General features: G+C 39.1%; 2 protein-coding genes across 9 annotated transcripts; one reads left to right on the top strand and one right to left on the bottom strand.

The window, feature by feature from the left end:
* The first annotated feature begins 1,811 nt into the window (after positions 1 to 1,811).
* LOC146571150 (interleukin-31 receptor subunit alpha) lies at positions 1,812 to 14,804 on the top strand. Its single transcript, XM_085280183.1, has 16 exons — positions 1,812 to 2,021; positions 2,154 to 2,207; positions 4,278 to 4,334; positions 4,457 to 4,568; positions 4,673 to 4,830; positions 4,954 to 5,099; positions 8,258 to 8,399; positions 8,504 to 8,592; positions 9,415 to 9,622; positions 9,703 to 9,888; positions 11,266 to 11,397; positions 11,505 to 11,666; positions 12,415 to 12,558; positions 12,647 to 12,728; positions 12,839 to 12,920; positions 13,077 to 14,804. Exons 1-16 carry the CDS (start codon positions 1,940 to 1,942, stop codon positions 13,545 to 13,547), a joined length of 2,307 nt encoding a protein of 768 aa, XP_085136309.1. The 5' UTR covers positions 1,812 to 1,939; the 3' UTR covers positions 13,548 to 14,804.
* On the bottom strand, positions 14,798 to 26,184 carry srek1 (splicing regulatory glutamine/lysine-rich protein 1). Of its 8 annotated transcripts, none has more exons than XM_085280190.1 (12): positions 25,584 to 25,717; positions 24,393 to 24,911; positions 23,810 to 23,939; positions 23,309 to 23,424; positions 20,683 to 20,829; positions 20,054 to 20,232; positions 19,839 to 19,969; positions 19,637 to 19,748; positions 19,444 to 19,551; positions 19,011 to 19,094; positions 18,783 to 18,897; positions 14,798 to 17,249 (listed from the first exon to the last, which is right to left on the bottom strand). In XM_085280190.1, exons 3-12 carry the CDS (start codon positions 23,838 to 23,840, stop codon positions 17,097 to 17,099), a joined length of 1,176 nt encoding a protein of 391 aa, XP_085136316.1. In that variant the 5' UTR covers positions 23,841 to 23,939; positions 24,393 to 24,911; positions 25,584 to 25,717; the 3' UTR covers positions 14,798 to 17,096. The 8 variants fall into 8 exon arrangements, with proteins under 8 accessions (XP_085136316.1, XP_085136310.1, XP_085136312.1 ...); XM_085280188.1 differs by lacking the exons at positions 23,810 to 23,939; positions 24,393 to 24,911 and adding exons at positions 18,616 to 18,674; positions 25,894 to 26,184 and having other exon boundaries at positions 17,213 to 17,249; XM_085280184.1 differs by lacking the exons at positions 23,810 to 23,939; positions 24,393 to 24,911 and adding an exon at positions 25,894 to 26,184.

Raw genomic sequence — 26,184 nt, 5'->3', positions numbered from 1 at the left:
CACCTGCTCATTATGTGGCATATATTTTTATATATAACTTATACATATCTATCGTTTTTGTGTAGATACTTATGTTACTGCTCTTCTTCTTTTTTTTTTTATCTTCTTTTCCTATCCTAAAAGAATCTGAATGTAAATCTACATGTGTTTCATTGTTCTTGTAACAGTGACAATAAAGATCTATTCTATTCTATTCTAGTATGTGACTTGATTCTAATTATTGATTCATATATTCATTATTGTTTTTATAACTTAAATGTTGCAGCTGGAAGTGATTTTAATTACTTATACTATTGGGTAACTTTCTCTATAGTAAAATAGAATTATAGCAGATTCACATGTAAAAATCTGCAAAATAAGAAGTATTAGTATGGAAAACAAAGGACAACATTCACATCCAAAATCAAGCTGTAGGGCAGAGAGTCGAAGCAGAAAGCAGTGCAATACAGAAAAACTAAAACAGGAAAAGTATTAAGTTGCACTCTAAAGCAGGTTTCTATTAATGCTGTGATCCAGCTGCACTGTGAAGCTTTTTATATTTTTGCGTGAGCTCCAAAGAGGAACAACGATGAGGTTTAACAGTCTGAACCTCCTGGGTTACGCATGCAAACACTCCCTGAACGGACTCCATCCTGTGGCTGGCAAATCAGTCTGTCATAAATGACTCATCAATCATATCCTAACTCTCAAACATCAGCACATTTTTCAGATGCACTACAGAAGCACTATATTAACCTCTTGTGTTAAAAACGCGTGCTAGAGAAGCTTAGAGGGTGTGAAGGTAAGGTAAATGGACTACTCATTCAGTTTTGGTAAAATTCTGATGGCACTGTAGATTATTGGAAAACAGGGCGATCTGAGTCACCACACGTCTCTCACAGAGCATGTGGCAGTTAACGCACAAAGGTTAGCTTGTTTACTCCTATGTCTTTTTATTTTCATTGTTCATTTGTTTACTTCACCTAGATGTTTGAGCTTAACTGTGAACAGAATGAATGATCGTTTTTACAATAAGATGAAGCAGTTTTTAATTACGAACGTGACATTTCTTGTGACTCAAGCTTCAAACATGCTGTTTTTTTCCTCTTCCTTCATGTTCATGCTCATGTTTCCTTCCTTTAAAAACATGATTAAGATGTTATCTATCTGAGAAATGTCCGCTTTTATATTTCAGATAAGGTGAAATGTGTGAATTTTTAAATTTTATTTATTTTAGTGACGCAATTTGTGCGTCACTAAGTGCCTTTTTGATTTTTGCTTTCTACTTCCCTCTAAACTCGTTTTGGTTAAAAACAGCACCGAAATATGATATAAAAATATTATAATATTTGTGTTTGTAGGCTATAAATGGCAGAAAGCAGTATTTCTATTTTCTTTTAATGGACTGTGTAGGTCTTTTCTTCAAAACTGTTCGTTTACTTCTGACTTCTGATTTAGAATTTTTATTTTAAAAAACATATTTTCCAGTCCTAGCGGATTGATTTGTAATTTTTCAGATCACACACAGTTCTTTGAAAGCATGAATAGAATTTGAATTTACAGCACACAAAGCCATCCCTGCTCTTCTTTTGAGTCACAGTCGCTTCTCTTGCTTTCTGTTGCCTCCTGCACTTCAGAGCGAAGCTGTTGTTTGAGCAGATACAACATCTTCGACTCAACAGTTCTATTTGTGGAAAGAAGAAGTACAAACAAGGCTGTTTCTGCATACTTCAGGGGACCTACCGTTTCTTGTCAGTCTATGAGTCCTATGAACTGTGTCACACACTGTGACCCCGCCCCTCCATGCTCAGTGTCAAAACTCCCCGAAAATATTTCCTTCTCACACACGCTGGAGAGAGCAGCTACTGTGTGAATCATGATTGTGAATGGCAGAAGACTGTGGGTGTGAGGTTACGAAGACACCGTCTTGGTTTCAGTCTTTCAGACAGACCCGGGCGAAATGGCTGGTTGTAAAGTTCAGCTGGATTTTTCAGACTCTAGATGTTCTTCATGTGCAAGCCATCCATATTATATCATCCTGGGTAAGCGTCCTTTTTTTTTTAAAAATCTGCCTTTCTACTTGATAAACTTCTTGTCTTGGTACAGCTCAATCTTTCTGGAAGGATTTAAATCCATGAACATCTCTGTGATAACTCCTGTTGTTCACATTCAAGGTCTGATTCTTGTTCACTACGCTACACTCTCCATGCATTCTCAAGTAACTCAAGGTAGGATTACCACAACATTTCTAATAATTCATTGTCTTATTACTGTTCATATATTGGTTAGCGCTGTGTGTACTGCAATTTTCCAGCATTCTGATTCATGTGAACTTGTGGAGCATTTGTCTCATTTGGCACAAGATGAAGAGTGAAGGACGGTAGTGGTAGTACTATATTTGCCCTACATTTGCACATTTAACCCAGAGTGTCACATGCCATTTATTTTAATCTTCATTCAGTCTAATACAACAACTCAGTCCAACAGAGTATTTCACTTCATCGATGAAATAACAACTTATAAATATGCTTTACACCACCATGATCACTAATGAAGAGAGCAGCAGTATGTCAGGCTCTGTTTACTGTACTGGACCCCACACCCTACATGTAAACTTCGCACTTCATCCTCCCTTTTAAATGATAACTATATCAGAGCACTTGCATGTTGTTTTGAACTTCCATCATACAGTCATGTTAAAAAAAAGAAAGTGCACCTTCCGTCAGTTGTACTTGTCAGAACGTAACAATAATTAAAAAATAAAATCATAAATCGAAATCTTAGCTTAATATCAGAGTTTTCTGGGTCACAAAAACAGCTCTTTTTACCATCAGGGTAATGCTGAACGTGTAATCTGGTCTGGAGCATATTATATTCAGAGTTTAGGTTTGAAATCATCCAACTGTGCCACATTATCTCTGATTGTTTTATTTGCAACTTGTGTTTTAAGTGCAATGCAATTCTCTCTGCACGTGCAGCTTGTTAAGCTGTATTTTACTAAGATCGCACATGAAGCCCAGCTGTACAGTTACAGCAGTGCAAACGTCGCAGTCCCACTGGAGTTTGCATATTTAGATGAGATGCGCGTGCTTCAGTAACATCTATTAGATCAATGCTAAGGTCTGTCGTAAAATTAATTTCACTTAGATCTGTTGACCAACTAAAGCGAAGCCCCACGGTCTTTACTATTTAAATGGACCCACTTAAAGGTTTCAGAGGTCTAATGCGCAGCCATTATAAATAAACAGCAGCGTAGAGAGCGCACTCAGCAAAAAAAGTGATTAACTTGAATTTAAATGTTTATTTAACACTCTAAATGCACTAAATCCCACAATTCAGCATCCTTAACATCCTGCCTAATTTGCACCAATATCGCATTGTCCTGTTATAGTTTTTTGTGTTGTTTATAGATTTTTACCAGCATGTTATCTTCATCATCTGAGATGTGTTTGATTGGAGTAGACGCCACTCGTAGTGATCTTTTTGTGCGGTGCAAGAGTTAAATGAAATGTGCAACATCCCTTTTTATGAGAGCTGTACAGGCCCTGAAGCAGAAAACCTGGGTTATCAGAGAAACTTAATGATCTGCATTTTCATATCCATCATATCTGACGGAGGTTTTAGCTTTTATCAAACCAGCTGACGCAAAGAAAAGAGAGACTGTGTCGAAATTCCCCCATGGTATAACTCTCAGGTCTTAAACTGAGGTAAATGCAACTGGAGGTGAACAAAAAAATTACATGAAATGGAGAAACAATGTGTGAAAACATAACTACTGCTTACTGCTTCCATAGAAATGAAAGGGGATCATCACCAAGTGTGAGCACGTCTATAAAAGCAGATGTTTGGCGGTTTGCACAGTATTCTCGAGTCAAATGCAAGGTGATCTGTCGGACAGCTAAAGCATGCAGCATGCAGCAGCAGGGCGATGATCCCCAGGACAGCAGGAAATTTAGAGTGACTGGAAAAGAAAGGCTTAATGTGCTAAAACAACAATGTAAGAAGAGTGGACCAGAAATCCTTCGTAATGCATCGAGAGACTGATAAAGTCCCAAGCCAGGTGTACTTAAGGAAGGGAGGGAGTTTGTAATTAGTTGTCTTTGTTTGTCTGTCTGTCTGTCTGTAAGATATTATTTTCAAATTTTGTGTGATGGTAGATACCAATAACAGCTTACACTGCTTTAATTTTGCTGGGAAACAGGACCTGTAAAAATTGTATCATTAAAAACATCTACTTTTGTAACAATTTCTCATGAATTTACTAAATATTTTGTGTCACATACCATATTTATGTGCAGAGAAGTGCAAGGTAAATGAGATTTCTTCCAAATACCAGCATTGTGGACTTCACCCAGGTAAAGAAAACACATACTGGGTCATCCTGAGGTGACCCATAATCTTTGAAATCAGATTTGAGACAGGAAAATGGTTTTTTTCTTTCTTTCTTTATGGTGACTGTGCACTGCCTCTTTTACAGATGGAGTCCGTGATTTGGACTGTTTTACTAAATATCCATGGTCCAAATTAAGATGTATGTGGAAACCTGGAAAACACGCATCCAAAAATACACATATACTCGTAATACAACCGTAAGTAGTTTTGTTTTTCCCTTTTTACCTTACAACCACACGTTTTAAAAATGCATATGAAAATGTCCTTGTTTGTAATTAACATCTCTTGTTTCTTCTTCTAGACAAAAAAGAAACTATTGCAGAGTTTATAAAAACATCAATAAATCTCGTGAAGAGATCACCTTCTATAAAAACCACTATGTGACCATTCAGATTTTTGAAAACAGTGAGTCAAAAAATTGCACCAAGACAGATTTTCAAGGTTCACCGGAGAGCCTGCGTAAGTAAAAAAAAAAAATATATATATATATGTATATAAATAAATAAAAATTTAAGGAGCAGCACTTTGTTTAAAATTTAAAAATTGATGAAATTTTGGGGATAATTTTCCTGACTGTTTCAGAGCGATGTGACCCTCCAAATTATGTGAAATTCACACGGCACTCTGGGAAACTGGACATAAATGTGAGCTGGGATCAAAACGATGTCAAGCATATCATGTCTTACTCTGTCAGATACAAAGCACTGGGAAGCCTTCAATGGAATGAGGTCAGTTATTTACTAGGTAACGATTGATATCAAAATTTGCATTATTGCAGAGCACTACTGTTAAAGACCAGAGGGTTATCCACACGTGTGCACAAAACATCAGGAAAAAAAGAAAGCTGCTGGTCTTTAGCTTGCCCAGCTTAAGTCATTGTTAACAAAAGACAGACATGCCCAATGTTCCCTCTAAGCTGCGCACTGCTGCCACAGTCTTTGCGCACAAAAAAATCTGCGTTGCGCACAAAAAGAATCTAACCTGAATTAAAATTGAAACTAACAACTCTGTTTTGCAGTGTTAGTCAGAAAGTGACTGTCTGCTCCTGTATGGGATTAGAACGATGCCACCTTATCCCATAGTCCAGCCAATCACGCGATTTACATTCGTGTATACCGAGCTAATCAACGTCGTTGACAGGCTATGACAGCGTCCTTATGTGCCAACACCGGTGTTTTAGCTAGCAAAGCGGCGTGGCTGATGTGAAGCCACGTTAATGACAACGTGTAAAACCATTGGAGATGTGAGCAGGACCGACGGAGCAATTGATGGAAAAAGTGTGGACTTTATACCAGTTTTTAAATTGTGTTGATAGGCCACGTAAAACCAGAGTTATGATTAAAAATATGCAATGTTTGGTTTTCTTCCTGAATACTGTCATTGTTTATATTTACTGCGGGAAGAAACGGTTAAATCGGCGTTTAAACATCGAAGCACTCTGCTTTTGAGCAAAACCAAAAAAAAAAAAAAACCTCACCCTTTCCTATTGGTGGAAAAATGTACCATGTCGACCAATCAAAAATTATATGGCAACGTGGCATTTAGTTGTTTAGGAAGGGGGAAGTTTTAGGAGTGACAGCAGTGTTTTGAGATGTGAGAGATTTGCTACGTTTAGCGCAAATCTTGTGTAGTCAGTGTGTAGTGTTGTCAATAGTTTTGTTGTGTGTGTCAGAACAATGAGGCGACTGCTGAATGTTACAGGTGTTACAGGAGTGATACATCTCCTGTTGTCAGGCCTGCAGGTATCAGGCTTTTGTTCTCCTTTATCTCATAGTGGACAGATATTATTTTTGGAGTGGCACAAATAGTTTGTGTGGCATCAAATTTGATGCAGAACAGCTGATTGTTCTGTAAATAGTTTGAAATGTTTGTTTAAAAAAAAAAAACGCCTTGGCTGCATTTTTAGGTAAACAGCTGCAAAAAACTTTGTTGTTTGCAAAACTCAGTAACTTTTTTGGAGAAGTAACTATATAATTATTTGCCCAACATTGGTCTTTATATACTGTGTTTTGCAGACAGAGAGTTACAGGACTCTCTCCCAGACCACAGACTCATAATACAAGTCAGAGCTTTATAATAAATAAATGAATAAAGTTGTGTTTTCAAAATTGGAGTTCAAGTTATTTTTACTTCCAATAGTGTTAACATACTACACAGGTCAGGAACAAGATTCTTTAAAATTTTCATTGTAAGTGGGCTAAAGCAGTTAATTAAAAGTAGTCTAACATAAATGTAAACGCTGTAATTTGATTATTTTAATAAACCATGTAACTTGGATGGATTAGATGCCGGCGTGACCACAGTGCACACGTCTGCTGTTGCTCACAGTGGTCCAAGGGATCGCTCAGGGAGTTTGTGCGTTCGCTCAGACACATGAGCCTATGACAGCTGGGATAGGCTCCAGCGCCCCCCGCGACCCTGAAAAGGATAAGCGGAAGCGAATGGATGGATGGATGGAGTTGGCTCAAGAGTTGGGAGTTCGCCTTGGAAGGTTGCCGGTTCGAGCCCCGGCTCGGACAGTCTCGGTCGTTGTGTCCTTGGGCAAGACACTTCACCCGTTGCCTACTGGTGGTGGTCAGAGGGCCCGGTGGCCCCAGTGTTCGGCAGCCTCGCCTCTGTCGGTGCGCCTCAGGGTGGCTGTGGCTACAACATACTGTAGCTTGCCATCACCAGTGTGTGAATGGGTGGATGACTGAATGTGTAAAGCGCTTTGGGGTCCTTAGGGACTAGTGAAGCGCTATACAAATACATCATTTGCCATTTACCATAACAGAAGCAAATGAATAAATAGATAAAATTTAATTTAGAAAATCACAAGCCTACAGATATTTTTTAGAGCTTGACTTGAAAAAGAAAATATGGCACAGCAGTGCATTCAGAGGTCAGTCTGCCTGGCTAAGACAGGCAGGTTTTTTTTTACTTTTAACATCTTATACATAACTACTGTTTTCTTCTACTTTGAAAATCTAACACACACCATGCCTGTCTTTGTATTTGCTCTTCGGGTCTTTTCACCATTGACAGTTTTCCATCACTATACTGTATTAGAGTGAAAGAGGCATTCAAAAGCAGGTTTGAAATGTAAACAACATCTGAAATAGCTGAATCTTAGATTTGCCTTTAAAGTGCAGCATGATCTGAGCTGGACTTTTATGATTTCGAAACACTGGTGCTTTCCTTTCCGATGCAGTATTATCCATAATAAAGGATTAAAAAAAACAAAACAAACATTGATAGACAGCAACTCTCATAGACAGACACATTTATCTGAGGGAGACAAAAAGTAGCCTACGTCTAAAGGTCTACGTAAAGATCTCCGTGAAATGAGTCAGAGCTTACCAACTGACGTTAACTGCCCACACTTTAGTCATGTAACAGTTAAAGTTGCCAGATGATGAGATTATGTCTAACTGAAAGTCAAATTTCTCTGAAATATGGTCTCAGAAGCTTGAAAAGAAAATCGACTACCATGAGCTGGGTGATTTTTGCTTTTCAACATTCGCTCTGATTGTATTTCTCTTCCAGTCTAATTTTAAATCACAGCAGCTTTTATATCAATTTCTGCTAAAGAAAACGATCCATTTTAAATCCAGCCTGAATCCTTACTCACACTCTGGAAAGTACACGGTGAACATTAGGTATATTAAGGAATTCATTCAGGTAATATACAAATTACCTGAATTACTTGTAACTGCAGGCGTACTTGTTTTTCCAAACTTTAGTTCTTAACCTCTTTCTGGAGGCATTCTGATCTGCTCTCTGTGACTTTGTCGGCTTGCATTTTTGCTCTGAACCAGTTTCTTCCACTATACTCTACAAAAAACAAAACAGATGTTTATTTCGGATACTTCCCTAACGCACACACTGATTTCTGTGCTGCTTGCAGTCACCTGGAATGTCCCAGAATAAAACTACATGCAGAGTGGAGAATCTAAACTCCTCAGTGGCCTACGCTCTACAGATACACTGCATCACCAATACTAAATGTACACAGTGCCCATGGAGTGAAGCTTACACTGTGCCATCAGGTTAGTGTTTGCTTTCTACTTTGTTTTTCTCCTAAAACCGGATAAAGGATTACCTGCTTATGTTCGAAGTAAAAAACCAAAAACAACCCAGTTTGCTCTTTCAGAGGTGACATCACAGCCGGTCATCGTCAACTTTAAAGAAACTGATGTCGCCAATGAAAAGGGTACTCGCCTTGTTTCAATAACCTGGAAGGTAATTTTTCTTCAAAAACATCTTCTGAGAACATGCTATTAAACAAAAAGCAGAATGTAGAAAACACTCAGCAGCCACTTCATTAGGTACACCTGTTTTAATGTTTGCTCGCAAAAAATGTCGAATGTGACAATCGCATGGAGCAGCAGTTCTCTGGGATAAAATGCCTTGTTGATGTCAGAGGGGAATGTCCAGGATTCTCTGAGTAGATTGTAAAGCAGCTGTAACTGAAATGCTCAGTTGTTACAACCACGGTATGCAGAAGAGCTCTTCTGTGAGGCTTGAAGCAGTTGTGCTAGCAGAGGACACCGGGTGATATTTCTGTCAGCTGGAAACAGGAACCTGAAGCTACAGTTCACACAGGTTCAACAGAAGATTGGACAAATGCTGCCTGGTCTGATGAATTTCAATTTCTGCTGTGATGTCACAATTTGCTGTAAGCAACATGAAGGCATGGGACCATCCTGCCTTGTATAGATGTTTCAGGCTGCTGGTGGTGTAATAGGGTGGGGAATATTTTCTTGGCAGGCTTTCGGCTCTTAATGGTTTCTGGAACATGATCTCAAACCAGACCTCAATCCAATAGAGCATCTTTGGGATGCACAGCCAACAAATCTGCAGTAACTGTGTGATGATGTCATGTCGACATGGACTAGAATCTCTGAGGTGTGGTTCCAGCACCTTGTCGAATCTGTGCCATGAAACATTAAGGTAGCTTTGAAGGCAAAGGGTGGGCCAACCCGATACTAGTAGCTGGTGAATGTAAATGCAGCGATTAGTCATAGCTGCTTGTTTTGATAATAAACTGTTTTTGATCGTTAGGTTTCTGCCAGAGACCTGCATGATGGCTACATCGTGACCATTGGGAAAGAGTCAGGAGAGGCCCCAATTGAGCGGATCGACACCATTCAGCCCAGCATCACACTGATTCTCTCCTACTCAGCTTATAGTGTGAGCATCCAGTCTTTCAACAACGTCAGCATCTCTCCAGCTGTGAGCCATATAATACCCCTCCGCGAAGACATGGACAGTCAGTACTCATTTCCATCCTTACAGCTCTCTTAAAGGTGTCGTTTTCACCACAGATCTGAACAAAGTATACATCCACAGGTATGGGAGATGATGAGCTGAACGTGACAGTCCACAATAACATATCCTTCAAAATCTACTGGAAAGACTTCCTTCTCAAAAAATACGTGTGCTATTGTGCGGAGTGGAGGGAAGAGAAGACTAAAACAGCGTACAAGTCCTTTTACCTTAAAGGCAAAAACTACTATACTTTCTCTCTTTTAAAAGGTATGTTAATATTATGAGTTTTTGGTCAGCACCGTTTAAATGCAATTTGATTTGACTTGCCTAAATGATTTTATACACAATACTGGATTGATATTGGACAGCAGAGATCACTGCATGTTGTCAGATTTAGCTGGGAAAAACACTTTGGATATGGCTAGGGAAAACTTTTAATTCAGTTAAAGTTAATTGTAAGTATGCAACTATGGCCCAAATGTTTCAAGCATATGTTTCTTTATAAAACGTGGATACTACTTCCATAACATTGTCCACTGATTTGTGGACTTGAGTTTAAAGCTTCTGTGTTAGAAAATGTACTGTCCCAATCTGTATTTATTTACTTGTTCTAGAGCTAGAAAAACTGATTAGGTACTCGCATAGATACCTGGTATGGCTGTAGATGTATGTGTCTCCTCCTGCAGATACCTGTTAATTAGAGCTATGCGTAAATAAAATAATACTAGAGCTTGGAACTTGAACACTGAAATAAGCGTTTGTGTAAGTGCTAAATCAGCTTCAAAACCAAACCTGTCAGAAGTCCATTGCAGAGGTCTGTGCAACTGACTAACGTTCCTTAAGTGGCTTAGTGGAAGTTACTGTTAGCTTTCAAGTCACTGCTGATTTTTTTTCCTGTGTTCAGCCCAATCAACAAAAGCTAATCTGCTGACTTTACAAGTTGATTGTGCAAGATTAGTCATTCTGTTTTGTTTGTCTGCCCTTAAAAAAATAAATATCAGCTAATATAATGGATTGGATTTATATAGCGCTTTTCAAGGCACCCAAAGTGCTTTTACAATGCCACTATTCATTCACTCTCGCATTCACACACTGGTGGAGGCAAGCTACGGTTGTAGCCACAGCTGCCCTGGGGCAGACTGACAGAAGCGAGGCTGACATATCGCGCCATCGGCCCCCCCCGGCCAACACCAGTAGGGTAAAGTGTCTTGCCCAAGGACACAATGACCAGGACAGAGAGCCCGGGGATCGAACCGGCGACCTTCCGGTTACAGATACGCTTCCCAACCCCCTGAGCCACGGTCGCCCCCATATATTGGAATGCTGGATTTTTAAATCACTACATGCCAGTACAGATTACAATCTGTGTCTATACTTTGGACCCATACAATGGATGTATGCCGCTTGCTGACCAGCTTGGAAGCCAAATTTGGCACTCCACCCCAAACCTGGCTCCAAAACACTAACATGGTGGAAACTTGAAAAGATATATATATATATATATATATATATATATATATATATATATATATATATATATATCTACTTGCTTGTGAACACTTGAGTTGCTTTGCAAATGTAATACATATATTTCGTTTTCTTCCAGCGATCAATCATAATTCATTTGATATCTCAAATATCCAGAACCCTTGAAGCCTTACAAGAGATACACCGTCAGTCTGCACGTGCGACCGAATAAGGACACCTGCAACATGAAGCATCTTAACAACAGCGAAGGAACGTTTGCAAGCACAAAGTTTTATTTCATGGAAGGCAGTAAGGCACAGGCACTCTTCTCCAAAACAAGCAGACACACATACATTACAAGTCACCAACAAAACACTCTGACCTCTTGAAACTGCTTTCCCGTGTCATTCTTAAAGCTCCTGTGAGTGGTCCCGCAAACATCAGCAGTTACAATTTGACACAGAATTCAATGGTGCTGCAGTGGTCATCCATCCCAGAAGAAGACACCAGAGGCTTCCTACTGGGTTACACAATCCACTACACTGAGAACCACCTGAGGGGAACAGAATCTGAGAACAGTAAGACACCTCCACTTACTCCATAAGCTTATTCATAAACTGCTGAATTTTGTTGAATATAATAATAGCACTGGCATCACATCCACTGGTTGCTCTACAGCACATGCATCATCCTCACTGAATTTCCTGTTTGTCAGCTACTTTGTTTACTCTTCTCAGTTTTCCTGAAGTTAATGAATGCTGTAATCACACTGCAGTTTTTAGTCTTGATTTTAATGACCTCATACACTACTTGATGTAGCTATGACATCATAACCTAATTAACTCTCTGGATAGGACTAGTTTGTCAAGATGGCTGAGCAACCTAAAGATAATCTACTATCAAATGTTACTGTTACATTATTTCTTTCAAAAGTCTTCCACTCACGTATTAAAATACTCCAAAATCATTTGACAGGAAAGCCATTCTAACACCGCTGCTGCTATTTCAGCAAGTGAATATGCTCATGATGACAATATTTTCATATGATAATACTAACATACTCATAAAGACAACACTAACATGTTCACATGACACTGCTAATATGCTATGCTCATAATGATAATGCTAATATGTTCATAACGTCAATGCTAACATGTTCACAATGCTAACGCTAACATGCTTATAATGTCAGTACTAACATGCTTTTAATGTCACTGCTAACATGCGCATAATGACGATGCTAACATGCTTGTAATGTCAATGCTAACATGCTCATAAAGACAATGCTAACATGCTAATTATGACAAAAACTCATTTTGATTGCAGACATTACAGTGGATCCAAATGTTAACAAGTATGAACTAAAGGATCTTACAAGTGGCACAACATACCAAGTCCAGATATCAGGTTTCACCTCTAAAGGAACAGGAAAACGAAGTGAACCCAACTTTTTTACAACGACTCAAGAAGGTCAGTCAAGTAATATTTCAACCATCAACTGTACATATAATTAAATTTCTAATTTTTTATTTGTGCCTTTATTTATTTATTTGCACAGGAAGTTTTAAATTCACTAGTATTATTGCAGCCATTGCAGTTTTGGCTGCTGGACTGATATTTGGACCACCAATAATAAAAAGGTACAACTTGTCAACCAATAGCTGGAACAGGATTCCACCAAAGTCGCTAATTAGCTATGTCTACCACTGTGCACAAGCTTTACCTTAACCGTTCCTTTAATGCTTTTTAGAGCAAAAGTTGTCCTCTGGCCAAGCATACCTAATCCTGGAAAGAGCAATACAATGCAGAAAATAGACAGGCCCTGTGAACTGGTAAGTGTCAGCTGTGACAAAGCACACAGTTTTAATGTTGTGGAAACCTAAAACAACCTGAAACTTATTTTAGGGGACTGCTATTATAGTCCCAGTGCATCAGATGAAATATGTTGTATAAAATTAAATACATCAGTGTGTCATTTGGTTACATAGGAACTCCTTGAGGTAATCAATACTCTGAAGGCTGAAGAATGGGAAACAAAAAGTCTCCATATAATTGAGAAAGAAGCTGTCGCCCCTGCCACGATATTGCCAGCAATGCTACCGCTTCTTTGTGGCTTAGACAAACGGGGAGATTCACCAGGAATTACTTGTAACTGGATCCAAACAGAGACAGATGATGCAACTGGCAATACATCTCCCAACAATACTACAGACACATTGTTGGAAACCCAGCAGACAGACCTACAAAGTTTTCCTTTTCCCTTTCCAAGTGGCTATACCACGATGGAAATGTTTCAGCACGTAATGCCACAGAGCATCACTGCCGTTACTCAAGACATGGAAAGTGACCCAGAGGACGCAGACCTGACTGTATTCAATCCTAAGCCAGGACTGGACTATGTAAGACAATTTAGCACCAGTCCAGTCTCGGACAGTGACCACTTGTCCACTATTTTGTGATGAAGGTCAAACTGCAGAGCATAAAGAGGAAAAATCACTATGTGAACAACTTAGTCTAAAAGGCCAAAGTAAGAACTGCTGCCCCTGACTGTTTCTGCTGTGACTTATGAAGAACAACAATTCAGTTTACCAACAACATGGATTCATTTGGCTAATAAAATCAGCAGAATTACCAAGACAGTGTTTACATCACATTTATGTAAAAAACTTAACCAAAAGAATGGCATGCCAGTTGTTAGAATTGGAGTAAAAAGACAAAACATCCTCCCAAAAAGTGCACTTAACCATTACCACGGTCAATGAATTAGCTATTAATATACTGCTGCATGGGCTGAGCTGAAGTTACATGGTAAGGTTTTAAAAACTGAGCTTTAAAATGATTAGCGGCAATAAAAAACAGAGAGAGTCCGACAGTGATTACTGACTGTTTTTAGGGGCTTGTTGAGATTAAATATAACAAGATACAAAGCATTAAAACATGTAAAAAACACAAAGGCCTTATTAAACGCAGAGTCGTTTGGGCCCGGAAGCAGGATTCATGACGTCATCACTTAAAGACCGAATAGAGGTAGTTGTGCAAAATCTTGTGGCCTTAAGTCATGGGGAAAAAAGGCACCATTCACCAGTTTAACACACAAAAACATTTTCAAACTTTTTGAAGGCTGTTCATTGTCAGCTGGTCTGAAATGTTCAATCAGTGGCTGTTCTCATAATGAAGACCTTACTTTACGTCACCCTTTTGCAGAAAGCCTAAACAAAGCTTAGCAGTCTACAACCATAAGGTGTTACTTGAAATGCTTGTCTTAGCCATGCCGACCTTTGATAAATTACAATAAATGGAAGGTATGACTGTGGCTTATGCAGTTTTCATCATGTGAACAGATTACTTTTACTTGGAAATAAAGAGCTCTCTTGCCCGGCATCTTTTGAGGAGCATGAATGTCTAACAAATTTTGTGCCTTTTTATCTCATTGAAGTTGGGGTATGTCACAGCAGAGGTCAGACGTTTGACCGGAAGACAAATGGTTGAAGCTCAAGGTGTTCACTTTGGTCAGACACTATTCAATTAACAGAGATTTCTAAAGGCAGATCATATATCGCACACACAGATGAGTGAAAGTGTTATCCGTAAATATGAATTGTTGCTACTCTTTCAAAGCACAGATAATAATATAACTGGGCCCATATCGAGAACTGGTGGTGCACCACAGTCAACACAAAGCCCAAGTTACAAAATCAAACAAAATTAGTCAATGAAAAATCTCTTTTATTGAGTGTTTTTGGAAACGGATGTACTGTTAGATTTGAAATTAAGAGGATTTATACATGAAAGCTCTTCAAAAACAGTGGCACCACACTTTTACATAGAGTCCAAAATCCAGCATCAAAGGACCACTCCTCATGGACTGAACCGTCAAACATGTTTATACATAATACACCTTCAGAAGTGGGTAAATGTTTATAAAAATAAAATTCTTCACATACTGAAATACTTGGATTTTTAAAACTACATTTTAAGATGACCACTTCAGACTGAAGATTTGTTTTGTTTTTTTAAATTGTAAAAACAAAGTAAGAAAAAAAAAAAAGGCAGAAGGCAGGACAACAAAATACAAGCAAACATAAAATCAGGTCTGTAAAATCCAGCAAAGAGGAATTTGACCACACACAGCCATAAAGTATCCTTTTAAAAACACGTTCAAAAAACAGAAAACACACATACACAAAGTCACATAGATCTCAATCTGGGGCCAGCTTGCAAACACTCGACCGAATAAACTGAAATAGTAAAAATTGAGAAAAATAGGTCTAGGTCTACTTAATTATTAGTATACTCTGTAACGAATTAATGAGGACAGCTAAAACTTTAATATAATGTCTCGATAGTTTTCAACATCCTAAACAAGTCTCCATATTTTTTCTTAGTGTAGGCACTTTTTGGCCCTAATGTGCTTACATGCAGTTTGTGGACCTTTGATGTTTCCTGTTCAGTCTCTTCTTGGCTGCTTCTGAGAACTTTAATCGCCCCACTTTCTCCAGTAACATCAGCTGACAGACATTTATAGCACATCACCATTATTTTACAGTATAGGCATGTGACTTATATACAGTATAAAACAGTATATAACTTTTTTTCTCCTCACACAGTATTAGAACAATAGCAGGACGTGATACTTTGTGACCTTGTTGCAACTGCTAACCAGAAATAAAAAAAGTGATTCAATGATGTACAACCAAATGAGTTCACTGTTCACAGCATAAGATAACACCGTTCTTTAATATTGTCACTATGCCACTTCAAGCCATAAAATTAAAATGCAGTTTGCAGGTTGCAACCGTTCCCGGACCATAAAACAAATATGGTGCAAAAAGGGGACTTAAAGGTAACTTCACTGACATCACAGCCCACATTTTCCTTCACCGACATACAAAGGGGCAAATGAACTTTTCAGCATAAGCAGAAATGTTATTTTAAACTCAATATTCCTCTAAGGGACTTTGTGTTTATCCATTTCCTGAAACATCACATATATAATGTGCCATTGCTTCACTTAGTGAAAAGGCAAAAAAAAAAAACAAATATGGGAAGTTTCTCGCACAGCCATTGTGTGACCACAGCCAGCGCATTAAAAATAATGGGAAAAACAAGCCAGACTGTGTACAAGTCTGTGGGGGAAAAGAATTAGAGTTAGCTGCTTTAAGGTAGGCCTAGCTTCTAATTAACCAGTCTCTAGTGTAGGAGTGTAACCTTCAGTTTCTTACTTGCATCGCCTTCTTGCTCACCATGTCCTGTTTAACAACACCAACATGATGATGACAGAAAGACTCAGGTTGAGGGTCTAAGATGGGATTTCACGCTATTTTTTTTTTTTAATATTCAGATTATGGGAACCCTGCTTTCACTCTGGCTCTCACACAGGACAGGCATGCAACGAACCCTTTATGTTCCTCACTAAACAATTTAAGACAAACATTTGACTCCTGCTGCAGATTGTTGCTGCTTATTTTTACTTCAAAACGTTTTTGAAGTACTCAACTTTACAGTTAATAAATATGTAAATATGTGACAGTCACAAATAACATATCTAGCTTTAAATGAATCGATAAATGAGTATGACCTCTATTCCTCATCTGTGTATCTGGAATGTGACCAACCTTCCTGGAAATGCGGGAACATTACAGTACTACTATACTAGCTGTCAAAAGTTTAAGAACCTATACCATAAGGACATAAAAGCAGAAGAAGAAGAAGAAGAAGTTGTCAGTGGAATAGCTAAGCAGAAAAAGTGTGGCCTTCTCTATGATGCTGAGCACTCACTTGCCCTTAAGGTTTGATAGTGAGATTAGGCTGACTTAGAGGAGCCATGTGTGTCACCAGTCAGGGGATGATAATAGGAAAGAAAAAAAAGTAAGATGCCATTCAGTGCTTCTGTATGTACACACTCACGCACACACTCACGCACGTACACACACACACACTCACGCACGTACACAATGGGCAATAAGATACCTGGATGAACAATATTAGTGTCCATGGTGTTGCTGAAGTCACTTTGCACCAACATATGCTTCCTCCTCGTGGTTAGTCTTGTAGCTGCCGTTATGCTGGGCGCAGGGTGATGACGTCATGTCCTCACTTGGTGTGGCTGAGCCTTCTCTGTCACTTTCTTCCTTTCCTTCTCTGACATACCTCGCTTCAGCCTGAAATGGCAACAATGAACGATCAACTTTGACCAACAAAAATATTCAAAGAGAAAAACGCTCAAGTGCAGGAAAACTATGCTGTGCACATTAACAATTATTTGATACTTCCATCTTTTTCAAACAGGAGTTTATCTGACAGTTGTAAACATCAAGTACTTAAGCTTATAGTACAAATATGTACCTAATCTCATACTAATTGATAATAAAAATTAGTATCTGGAATAAGCTGAGGCATCCCCTCATGTTGTCCAAGATAAGGACAATTTTGGACAATACCTCCCACCCAACATGCTGGACAGCCACAGGAGCATGCTCAGTGAAAGACTGATTTACCCAAATGCACCACTGAAAGACACAAGAAATGATTCCTGCCTGTGGCTCTCTCCCTATACAACTCCATCTATAATTACACCCTTTTGCACATGCTCTACAGTGAAAATAACAATGTTTTACAGTTTACAGTAAAATGTCAATCATATATATTTAATCTCTGTAATATTCTGCATATTTATAATTGAGCTTTCCGTATATATTAGAGCTGTTTCTTAGATTTTGTAACTTTGTAATATATTACATTTAGTTCAGTCTGTTACTGTTCTTATCGTCTTGGAGCAACTGTAAATAAATAATTTCATTAAACTATTCTGATTATTGTGCTTTTTGTTATTATGTCTGCTTGCTAAAAATCAATATTTCACTCCTGTAACAGCCTGCATATCATCTGGAATACTGGTTTAAATCTGGTTTGCGTAACTTTGCAGCAATCAGCACCAGAGCTAAGAGCTCTGATGTTACTTGGAACACATAGGTCAAAGGGAGGAAGAGCAGAAATGTTAATCAAGATGCATTGTATTTTTATAACAAGTTTTCTTTTCTTTTTTAAATCAATATTTGTACCAGCTTCACTGTATATTAAATTAACAGTGACTGTGTTGATTCTGGTTGCAGTTTCATGTAAAAAGCTGTTAACCAAAATACGTGACAAACCCATACGGATGCTGCAGCTCGTCTTGCAGAAATGATGGTGGTTTTTGAGGAGAACATTTGTTTGGCTGTTACTTGTCAAACAAATGTTCAGATTGTTATCAACAGAAAGGCTCAAGTGTCACAAATCTAAATCACCTTTTATCTCTTGGCTATCATTTGGGGGATCTATGTAGTAAACTTCAGAAGTAGGACAGTCGTGTGGTTTGATACTCAAGTTGGAGACGAATGGAAACATTCACTTGTGCTGGTGTGAATGACATGCAACAATGCCACTACTTTTGAGGTAGAAACTATTCAGAATGGGACTTTCAGAGTGATCTGCAAACCAAAGTGTGCTGAGAACTAAACCATACAGCAAAAGATTGATGTCACATACCAGAAAGACGAAGCTCGTGCATGCAAGTTGTATTATTAAATGCTTCCAGGCCTATGGATCTGGAATAATTAGATAACTCCAAGTATAAGCAACATAATGTGCACATAACTGAGTCATTCCTTATTTGTAAATTATTAGATTTGTGACTGAAGCGTAATCTGTAATACCTTCCCTGGCTTGGCTTTGCTCCTTATCCTGTCCTCGTCTTTGCGGCTCCTTTTTCTGGATGTGGACCCGTCCCTTCTGTCCCTGCTGCGTTCTCTCTTCTTCTCTCTTTTACTTCTAAAAGTAAGAACCAACCTTCAAGCAAACATAACTGAACCTACAATTGTATAACACAGTAAAAAAAACTTACCTACAAAAAATGTTTGGCAGCATGAGATGGTTGGATTTACCTTTTTGGTGACGGTGATTTGGCTTTCCTTCGAGGGCTTCTTGACCGATCCTTACTCCTGCGCTTGTGCCCCCTGGTAACAACACTTTATTAAGTGCATGGAGATAAAGGTGTTATAAATAACACATCTTATTTTAGTTAAACGATCAACATCCTTTTTTGCACCACAATAACATACAAACAGCAGCAAATTTAGGGAGATATGAAGATTAAGAATCTGGTGCCCTCTACTGCCAAAGGCAAGAATCACAGGTCTTATTACAGCTGATCAGATTCTTTTATTATTGTTATTATTAAACACGTAATAATCCAGAAATATTCCAGGAGTATGTTGTAGGTGGTCCCATGTGTTGAGCTAAACGACAGTATAACAAAGACATTCAGACTCTTGGGAAGAAAAAAAAAATCAGTGAGGTTTTTGCCTCACTGCATACCTCGAGCGACTCCGACTGCGTCTCCTGTCTCTGGAGCGAGAGCGTCTCCTGTGACTGCTTCGGGAACTGTGTGAGTCACTGCCCGGCAGCAACCTCTGTGATGTTCTGCTTCAAACAGAAGCAAAAGGGGAAAAGTGTCAACAACTAAATTGTAACGCAACACTAAAACCCTGATGCTAAAAAAGCCAGTCACCTGTGTTTTGAGTGGGATCTTTTCCGGCGTGCCTTTGAGTGTGAACGGGAGCGTGAACGTGAATGTGACCGCCGTGACCTTTGAGACTGGCTGGAGGAACGCTTCTTTGTTTCTGTGAGAGGAACAAGCAGTAATCTCAGTACACGACAATTACTTCAGCAACTTTAATCAAGTCTTCATGCAGGAAGACCAAATATCGTACCAGGTTCAATGGCAGCAGCAATGGTAGACTGTGCTTCACGCACCCTCTTCATCACATTTTCTAACTCTTTAGCAGCAGCCTGAGGCGTCAGCTCTGGAGGTTTCACAATAGCGTTATTGGAATGATTAACCCTGAAAGACAAAAGTATCAACCGGCTCTTAAAACCACGTTATTTTACGCATTTTCCCATTTTACAATTTTAACTAAATACATACTTCAGCGGTCTGTCTCCAAACATGACTCCATTTAATGTGAGGGCTCTGGCAACAGACTCTTGCTCAACAAACTCTACAAAGGCAAAACGAGTTGGCTGGGTCTCATCTCCGGCCATTCGGACAAACTTCACATCTCCCACCTGTTTAAAGAATTCCAACAGCTGCTCTGCAGTGGTGGTCTGCGGAAAGAAAAGATCAACTCAGTTTAAAGAAACATACAAGCCCCAAAATACAAAGCTTTTTAAAAACTGCTGAACCTAGAACTGGGCAATTTAATTGGTAGAAACTGTTGTCAATGCTCTCAGATTTTGTCACATCTTTTTCTTAATTTTTATTTTCTCTGCTTAACCTTCGGATGTCTGCACTCATCACTGCATTCTGTTTTTATCTACATTTAAAAAAGCAAACCAACTTTTTTAGAACTGGGGCTGTACATGTCATCAATTTACAGATGTTTCACAGATGTTTAAAACAACAGTATTGGCCCAGAATTTTACAACTGAGCTTATAGTTTCCTCAATATGGTGAAGGTGGTACAAGCCAAACCCAAACAAGTAAGTAATAATATTATCATGAGCCTGTAGAATGAGGTCACATGGCCTTTAAATATACGAAGACTTTTGTGTTACCTGTGAGTTCAAGTTGCCAACATACACTGTCCTCCTGATCTCATCAATTTTTGAGGGATCCACATTTCCCATGAGCGGCGGCTGGGCGAGTACTGACGACGAGGGGTCGAGATTGGCTGGAAGTCGATTCACTAAGGGAAGGTTCAGCTGCAGGTGTGTGAAACAAAGACACAGGTTTTGTTAGTACTGCACGATTATGGTGAAAGGCATGATCATTTTATTATACTGTCATGTAAACTTAAAGCTGCTTTCACATCCATGCTGTGCCACATTTCTGCTAATGTACAAATATCTGCAGCAAAATAAAATTTGCCCCCCAAAACACAAATAAAATACAGTAAAAGTATAAAAGTACCAAAATCAACCACTGCTACAGTTCCTGTTAGTTAACCTTTGCAAACAACAAAAGGTGTTTGTTAGCATGACTTAAGTGCATCACCTAGAAACACATTTAAACAAAATAACTCAATTTACTGTTTCCTACACGGAGGATGTGACTAAAACTAAAACGAAGATCATCATCACATTAACACCTTTGCAAAGGTTTTGACACTTTGGACCAGAGAGCCGTTATTCACACGTGCAATTATTGTTCCATTTACTATTTTCTTAAATCCGCGGTGACTCTACGATGTTTAGTTCACATGTTTGACCACACAGAATGACATCAAATTGGCGATTTCAATGCATTGTTAGCCACACCATCGCACCCTTGCACAGGCTCGCTTTTACGGACATCCGACTGCAGGTGATCCACGTTAGCAACCACAGCGCTGTTGTCTTTAAGTCATGCATTCTTTATCCTGCAGTTTGTGGTGAGTTTTCAGTAAAGCCAAAGTATTTCTAAACAGCAGATGATGATCTGCTTCAGGAGACAAGCTCTTCTACTCGGCTCCACATATGAATTATGTTGCACATCTGTCTTTTAGCATAGTTACTCATCCACATTATTTCAGGAAACTTAAAGCTGCACGCTGCGGGAAAGTATCATGACGTATCATTTAGAGAGTGCCTGATTTGTTTTTGCTTTGTGTTCTATTGGTGAAGCACACATTTTAAACATCAGTTGGTAATAGTTATTCAACAGTGCGAAGTAAAACCGTGATCATGATTTACATGATCATTCTGACCTCGTGAAATTTTAAAAATCATGCAACTCTGGTAAAATAAACCCCACCCTCTCACATTTTCATGGCACGCCAACCATTAATCTGAAATACTCGCATTGTCCAATTTTAGTTAAAATTAGATGAAAAATAACAACTTTGACATCTTTGTCCTCTCTGCTGTTGTTGTAGGATGGGGTCAAAATGACACTTCCTAGTGTTACAGTTTTTCTCAAATGTTAAAACACAAAAGCCAATCCTGTAACCCAAATGACCAGTAGTCTAAACACATTTACTAAATGTAGCCACCATATTCCAGTACCATAAACACATGTCACATGAAGACACAATTCACAAAACACAACCCTATGTACTCATAAATCTAAACACATTTTTCCTTGCTAAAACACATGTTGCAAAACAACTCTGCTCATATTCTCAAATGAAAGCCCATGTGATGCAAAATGCTTGCCACAGTCACCAATCTTTGAACACAGGGAACACACCTGGCGTCATTCACTACACACAATGACTCAAAATTGAAGACACTTGTTGCTAATGCTGTACCCACATGTAAAAGCAAGTTCAGAGTGCACAGTATGCTGAAGGTTCCAAACAAACACAATGGATGAAGGCAGAGTCAGGGGAAGAGGAATTTGATGCAGAGGAGGGAGAAGAGCTGGCCCTGGAAGAAGAGGAGCAGGCCAATGAGGAAGAGGAGAAGGCCAACATGGGAGAGGAGAAGGTCCAGGAGGGAGAGCAAGACAACCTCGCACCATCATTACGGACGAGATGCGAGCAACAGCTCAGCGACATGATGCCGCACAGTGATTGTGGTGTGTGTGTGGTGTGAATAACGTAAATAAAAAAACTTCACACCCTGTTCATGTTTTCAAGATTACTGTTGTGTGCAATAGATTCTGTTTTTGCATTGAGTTGTGTTACAGTAGTGTACGTACATGCAGGATTTTCTATAGATTTATACTACTCATATGAAACTCACAAATCTAAATGCCTAATCCTCTGCAGAGATCTACGACGATCCGTTACTGTATAGTTTCTAAAATATGCATTGGCAGTTATGAAACAAAGAACCTTCTCACAAATTGAGCATTGTGTTTTCAATTGTTTTGCTGTAGTGTGTAATGCTGTGTATAGTGTTTACAGTTTTGACAGCTTCGAGCTGCTCTCTTGGTGTGGGAGTTTGAGTTTTGCAGTGGGAAGGTGTGGTTGTGTTTATGTAGCTTTAGAGAAGGGTGTTGTGTTTGGACATTGGGGGACCTGGTGGTAACGTTTGTGACATGTGTTTTAGCATTTGAGAAAAACTGTAATCTCAATCAAAATTCTGACTTCTTGACTGCTACTGTGTGATAATGAAAATGGATGCTTCACCAGTAGACCACAAAGCAAAACCGAATGAGGCACTCCCTAAATCACTACCTGATGACATGCAACTGTATATTATGATTTACTTGCATGAATAACAGGCAGACACGAATTATGACAGTGGCCAGACTTACATTCTGAAGTGGAGCTGGAGTAGGAATTGGCAGCAATCCCCCACCAGGAATCAGACTGGGTACTGGAGTGGCAGGTGCCAAAAGTGACAAAGCCTTGGCCTCTTCTGGGATTTTCCCTGCAGGACAAAAGCAGATATTAGTGAAGGCAATAGAAAAACTCTCCTCTTTGTCTCCTCTATGTCTGCACAATTAGCCCACTGTACTCTAGAGAGAAAGAGAGCATACACTTCCCATACAGCCTACAAATCTTCTACTGTCTACTCATGATATGCTGGAGACCGAGCATCCTTACTTTGCTTTTATTAAAAAAAAAAAAAAACAAAGAAAAAAAAAAACATTTCTCTCAGTGAATCTGAATTATTCTCAATGAAAATCCTTACTTTCTCAAAAAAAAAAAAGAAAACTTATTTTGTCCTTGGTCTCTTTTCAAAAACAAAGAAAGGAAGAAAGGAGAAACAAAATAATGCAGAGAATGAGTCAACACTTTGATGTATGGGTCACCTGTACTGGAAACATATTGGTCATGAACCATACGATATCAAGCATGGACGCTTTTCCGTGGGGGGAGGGGGCGATCGTTTCGGAGTGTCGGAAAGGTGTGCAACACAAGACAACCCCAATGGCTGCATCACTAATAGCACACAGAACATCAGATACAGAAAAGAACAACAATTTTAAGAACTGTAGGAAAGGTTAGCCAAAACTTAGCTATAAAAAACACCTAATTAGAATTTTCTTTTTTTCCTCTCTGCATTCTAATCTGCTTCCTTGCTGCAGAAGTTAATAAAAAAAAACAGCTACAGGTTTATCACATCATAGCTGGTGGCACTGAGCATAAAAATGACACATTTCCCCTTCTAATGTTAGAAGGGGAAAAAAAGGAGCATTAATGTCACCAAGCATTAATGCGTTTGACTCACTGCTAAATACTAAACATCCACATTAGAGTCGTAGAGCACGAATATGAGGAAAAAGCCCTAACTGCTGCCTTTTACAACACACTTGAATTACAGATGTGAAGTGCACTTATAGCTTGAAGAATTTTATGCTCCGATGAGGTAAAGTTTTCACTGCCGACTCTCACTTTTTCACAAAGACTAGCCCCTCACTACAACGAGGCGTAGTGGACAGGAGAGTAAAGTGTTAGGGATCCTCCTAGCATCCCATGTGTGACACACATCCCCATCGGTATGCCGTAGCAACCTGGACAGAACTCAATCACACACAAGCTGCAGCTGTAGCGGAAAGAGAGAGGGGGGTGGGGGGGTTGGACAATAATCAAAACAACAAACCAAAATAACAAATATAAACACAACGCTAGAGATAAGCAATATTGTAGTATTCTGGATAGAGACAGTAGAGAGTGGACAACATGGGAAAGTATGAAAGGAAACAAACCAAAAGAAAAAAAATTTCAAAAGGAAAAAAAAAAAAAAAAAAAAAAAAAGAGACAAGGTGTCCATCTTGGAAGGTTCAGCGGGCTATTCTCCTGGTCACATTCCCCCCTTGAAGGCTGCGTTGGCCCGATCGGGGATAGTGGCTTGGAAAACAATGCCTGACTCAGGCTAGTGTAGTAGTGTAACAGCTGGGCCACTCTAGTCATCTGATATGCACACATAATCACACAGAAAAAACATACAAAACCAAATTAATAAACTCAGTAGCCATCCAGCACCAAGTCACGTGGACAAAAAGCATCAAGTCAGAGGTGATATCATTTTGACTGTACACAAGGAACAACAGTGGCACCAAAGAGGGAGGGAGATTTAATGAAAAGAAGCACCGAAACAAAAACAAATAAAAATATGTATCTATGTTTTTTTTTAATGAAGAGAGAAAAGGGTGAGTTATTGAGTAATATCCATCAAACAATATTTAAAATATGCATAAAACTATTTTCTGCAGGCAGTCCAGTGTTTATAGTGTGGATTCAGCTTCAAAAACATTCAACCTAGCTTTAATGGCCTGTGTGGAAACCATTTTGTGAAACCAAACAAGAGACCTTGCTCGGTGCTATGGGAATTTCTTTTTTTGTAAATGCTGTGGCGATACAACCACTAACCTGTACCAAATAATTGTACACAAACAGTTTAAAAAAAAAAAGACCTAACCAGTGGCACAACTCGACAATTTTTCATGTGGGTTAAAAAAATTAAATAAAATAATCACAATTACATAAAAATAACCCAGAATTCAACCACAACAACTGAATTCAGAGGAAGGAGGTCATAACAAAGTCAAGGTTGTTTCTTTAAACGTAAAGGCCTGCACTCACCTTCCGCACATGGTACTACTATCAAAGCTCTGTCAATAAACACAGTATTAGTGAGATGTTGCGCCACACCAACACTGGAGGGGTCTCGGTACTTTATGTAGCACACTTTGGACGAGAAAGAGAGGGGGGCGTTGCTGTAAACAAAAAAAAGGGAAAAGGAAAAGAAAGGAGAGAAAGAAGCGTGGGAACGCGGGTTAGTCATTTCATTTTGTTTCATCTGGGACTTTTTAGTTTATAATTTAAGAACCGCGACAAGGCCGCAGGTCCGCAGAGTTGCTTGACTAGCCATGCCGAGGCAGACTGCTCTTACTCGGGCGGGTAGAGCCGCAACTCCTCGATGTCTCCCAGGAAACCGAAGAGAGTGCGCATCTGCTCGCTGCTCACGGCCGAGGACAGGTTGGTTATCTGGACGACGGGTGTCCCCGGTATCCCGCTCATTATGCAAACTACTAAACGCGACGCAATAAATAACGTTTTTTGTTTTTTTTAAAAAAATTAAAATTATTTTTATTTTTCAGTTACCCTACTGTGTTAAATACACAGAGCATCCAAGAAGGCGGAGCGACAGGGGTTCTTCCTCTTTATTCCCAACAGGAGTGAA

Source organism: Mchenga conophoros, linkage group LG7, assembly GCF_057382185.1.
Source record: "Mchenga conophoros isolate Kocher_MC1m ecotype Shallow Benthic linkage group LG7, M_conophoros_male_GT1.1, whole genome shotgun sequence".
Taxonomy (NCBI): domain Eukaryota; kingdom Metazoa; phylum Chordata; class Actinopteri; order Cichliformes; family Cichlidae; genus Mchenga; species Mchenga conophoros.
This window is presented reverse-complemented; position numbering and strand designations above follow the sequence as displayed.